At 39.9% G+C, this 3,961-nt stretch overlaps 1 protein-coding gene across 1 annotated transcript; it reads right to left on the reverse strand.

Moving 5' to 3' along the window:
* Nucleotides 1-460: 460 nt before the first annotated feature.
* LOC106296027 lies at nt 461-3,568 on the reverse strand. Its single transcript, XM_013732069.1, has 3 exons — nt 3,317-3,568; nt 1,375-1,899; nt 461-1,169 (listed from the first exon to the last, which is right to left on the reverse strand). Exons 1-3 carry the CDS (start codon nt 3,429-3,431, stop codon nt 580-582), a joined length of 1,230 nt encoding a protein of 409 aa, XP_013587523.1. The 5' UTR covers nt 3,432-3,568; the 3' UTR covers nt 461-579.
* Nucleotides 3,569-3,961: the final 393 nt, after the last annotated feature.

A 3,961-nucleotide genomic window follows, 5' to 3' on the forward strand; every position in this document is an offset into this window, starting at 1 on the left:
CGTTGGCCATAGGCGCAGTGGCGGCTGGGGTTGTCTTACCAGCGTTGTTGCGAACTGCGATTTTGTCTTTCGTGTTTCCAGACATTGTTTTGATCAAGTGGCTAAGAGTTAGATTGATCCGTACTCCCCCTCCTTCTAGCGCCAAACTGTGGGAACAGTCAATGTTCTGATGTAAAGTCGGTTGTCGGTGAGAGCTCGGTCGCTACGTAGCGACCGAGCCATGTATGTGCACCGAAGCTCGCTCGCTACGTAGCGACCAGCTTTTGCGCTGGTTGCTACGCGGCAACCTTGTTCGAGTTTTTCTCCGCAAGATTCTTCGTAAAAATAAATCTTTTTCTAAGATTTATTTTTAGTAAAAACGTTCAAGTCCGATTTTTACGGACTTTCAGACATTGATTCCGTCGTGACCGATTTTGACCCCAATTTCTTATTTTACATCAGAACATTGAATTTGTATAAAAATGAAAACTTTCGAATTTCTAGTAAGCTTAACCGGATAGATAAACATACAAAATCCTGGAAGAATTCTTGGTTTTACAATAACATGAGTGGAAACCGGGAAATTTAAATCCCGACTTACTAAACTAAACCGATAACCAGAAGAACAAAAACCGAAACTCCAAACCCAAAACCAGCTCCGATTTTCTTCGACCCGGCGAACCAAACTCTGACGTCATCGATTACAGGCCCGCATAAAGAGCTCATATCATCAGTCCTCGTGTTGTAATAAACGCTGTAGAACGCAACTCTGGTTCGGTCAGCCTTGGCCGTGAAATTCAAACCGACCTTCTCGAAAGTGGAGTTTGCTTGCGCCATGTAGTGAAAGTTCTGCGCCTGATCTCCTGCGAATGTCATTATAGCTAATGGCTCCTTGCATTTATCACCTGCGTGGCCGAGGGAGAAGGATAATAAGTATGGCTTATCTGCTTTGGTCTCGACCATTTGCGAAATAATCCCTTCTTTCCCTGAGAGAAGCTCCACGGCTCGTTTGCCCCCTGGAACAGAGAAGTGATCCGAGTCCACGAACCGGACCGCCCGGTTCGATTCAACAGTCCAACCCGGAAGAGACGAAGTTTCTTCGTCGAGATTCGTTGGCAGTAAGACACCAAGTGACGTGTTCCTGAACATCCATGGACCTTCTTCAAAATCTCCATTTATAACAGCGTTATCTGCAAATGTTTTAAGTAAAGGCGAAAATTATCAATCGCAGAACTTGGGGTCCATAATAAACAAAACAAATAAATTCGAGCTTAAAAGGAAAATGGGTAAGGTTTCTTTGGTGTAGGTAAAAGTGAACAATTTGAAAACTTAAGTGACAAAATAGTAAATATAGAGAAACTAAGGATTAATTTTGGTAAAAAAGATAGAGTTTACCTTTGGGCTTTTCAGGAGTGAAGAGCTTCTTGATAGCAATGTCGTCAATAATGGGCCCACAAGTGGGGTCATCCTCCATGCCAGGGTTCTTGAAAACCAACCGAACATGATCCTCTTCGGCTTCAAACGCCCACGCGTATGGGTCCCACCCCTGAACGTTGTACAGGGTCTGCAAATCCACATCTCGTGACGCTAACGTGTCACCCTCGTTTGCGTTCACTGACGCCACCGACACGTTTATGGACTCGAGCTGAGCGCACGTGCGAGCGGCGCTGAACGTGACTGAATAGACAAAACCTTTCTCCACAGTCAGTTCTTGGCTGATCTCTGCGTCGTTGCCTAATCGTACGGCGTGACGGCCTTGTGGGACGATGAGGATCATCCCTCCTTGTTTCTGACCGGAGTTGATTAGCTCCACCGTGCCGTTGGATTTCCAGCTTGGAATCTCGCCGGGGCCATCAACTGCTCCGTCGTCAGGGAAGCCACTTGACGGTGACGTTTCGAAGTCGCCGTTTATCACCAAACCTATAATAACAGTTTTATTACAGATAAATCAGTAATTAGTTTAAACTGGAATATCTGATCAGTAGCACAGACAAAATCTGCGCAAAATGCCAAACTATCACGTTCAAGTTTGTTTTAAAGTTTAGCTAGCTGTGTGAAAAGAGACATCTTTTTTGTCTTTCTCAAATTGATAGCCGATTAGACATAACACTTTAATTTACTCGAGAGTTGATGATAGGAACATGAAAATAAGGAGAAGACATGAGGCTCGAAACGTCTTATACGAGCCCAGCCATAGGGCCCGTATCGTGTCTCGCTAAATGCTATAACTTGTGGGACCACACATTGTCTGACTTGGGTCTACCTATTTTCAAGACTCCTTTCGACTATATTACCAACAATATTTTATGTCTACACACAACAACAAAATCCCAATTTACTTCCCATTACTGATAGTGAAAAAAGAGACAAATGTAACTTTCGGTGGAAAAAATAAAGAAAGCGTGTTGAAAAACTCAAACAAGTGTTACGTGACTTGGGTTATTTATATGTCGTTTTATGCAGCACTCTGTCGTTTCAACACTACATCCCAGAATACCACCTTTTATTGGGCGGGAACCCTTCCCCTTTTCTTATTGATTTTGCCATTTTTACAACTTGAAGTAGTAGCATTCAAGAACTTCAAACTTATATATCAATTTTACCTACAAATTAAAGACATCTAAACAAACTTCCTTTGATAAAGCATATCTTAAAATGTTAAAATCAACATTCTCACATACACACAAAGAGTTTCCAAGACAGTTTATTTGTGGATGTGAATTAGAGAATAATCTTGTAAGCCTCGTCGAAGCACAAGGGCTTCTTTTCTAATTGGTTTGCCGCCGCCGAAAGCATGAATGGTTTACTTTATTATTAATTGACAATTAGATCCAGAACTTTCGTTTCTTTTCTAATGTGACGGATTGAATTAAAAATATCAGATTTCCCCAGAATATATGTATATTAATACTACTTGCTTAACTAGAACTGTAAAATGGTGGTCTTCTAGATAAAATGTTACTTCTTTACTGCTTTTACTCGACATCATAAGTTCTACTTTGACTTCTTATCTTAATCAGTACAGAAACTTTACTAAAAGCTTAGCAACAGTAAAGAAAAAAAAATTAAAGCAAAGTCCTAGAGCCTAAACTCTCTATTTTAGTTCCTTAGCTCCCTTCAATGTTTTTTTGCCTAAATCAATACTCTGAAAGTAATCTCTTTCAGTCAATATCCTTTGTTTTCGGGACAGAGAGATGAATCTGTTTGAGAAATGATAAATCGAATCTACTAAGCTAATTGAGTAAGTCATTCTTTGGAAACCCATTAACGATGTAAAAAGGAACCATCACACAAATACCGAAAAGAAAATCAAAAACAAAGGTAGGTGAAAGCGTACCATCTTCTACCAGAGGAGCCTTGTCGGTGGCGACGGCGACTGAGACGGCGAGGGATAGACTAAGAAGAAGCATGAAAATGGAACTCCATTTGCATCTATCGTTGTTCGGAGCCATTATCTCTCCGATTTTTCTTTCTTCTTTCTCACCCTCTAGTGTTCTCTCTTTTATCTCCCACTTCTTTCTCTTTCTATAAGTGTGAAACGAGAAAGTGTGTTTCTGTATGTTCTTTTCGGGCAGCGAGCAAAGACAGGGAAGGGTAGTGTCCTTTTATCCAAGATTCCGCACTCCTTGTCTTTCTTTCCCATTTTTTTTTTGTATTTTGACATTTAATTTCCTTTATTCAAAGCTACTTACAGATATTTTAGACAACATGCACGCATAACAAAAAAAATTAAAGAAAACGGTAAGAAATGTTTCTTTTAACTCTATTATCTAAGTAAACTTTTGTAATTGTTATAAATATCAGAGACATGGTGGAATCATGGAACTAAAGAAATTAAAGAAAACTTAGATAATTTTATTCACATTTGCTTCTCTTTCTTTTTGTCGTTGGATGTGTAAAGATGTGAGATTAAAGTGAGACACTTTACTTTTGATCCAACTCTATTTTTTTTTTTATCAAATACAACTCTATTTCTTTTCGT

Source organism: Brassica oleracea, chromosome C5 (genome assembly GCF_000695525.1).
Source record: "Brassica oleracea var. oleracea cultivar TO1000 chromosome C5, BOL, whole genome shotgun sequence".
In the NCBI taxonomy this organism is placed as follows: Eukaryota; Viridiplantae; Streptophyta; class Magnoliopsida; order Brassicales; family Brassicaceae; genus Brassica; species Brassica oleracea.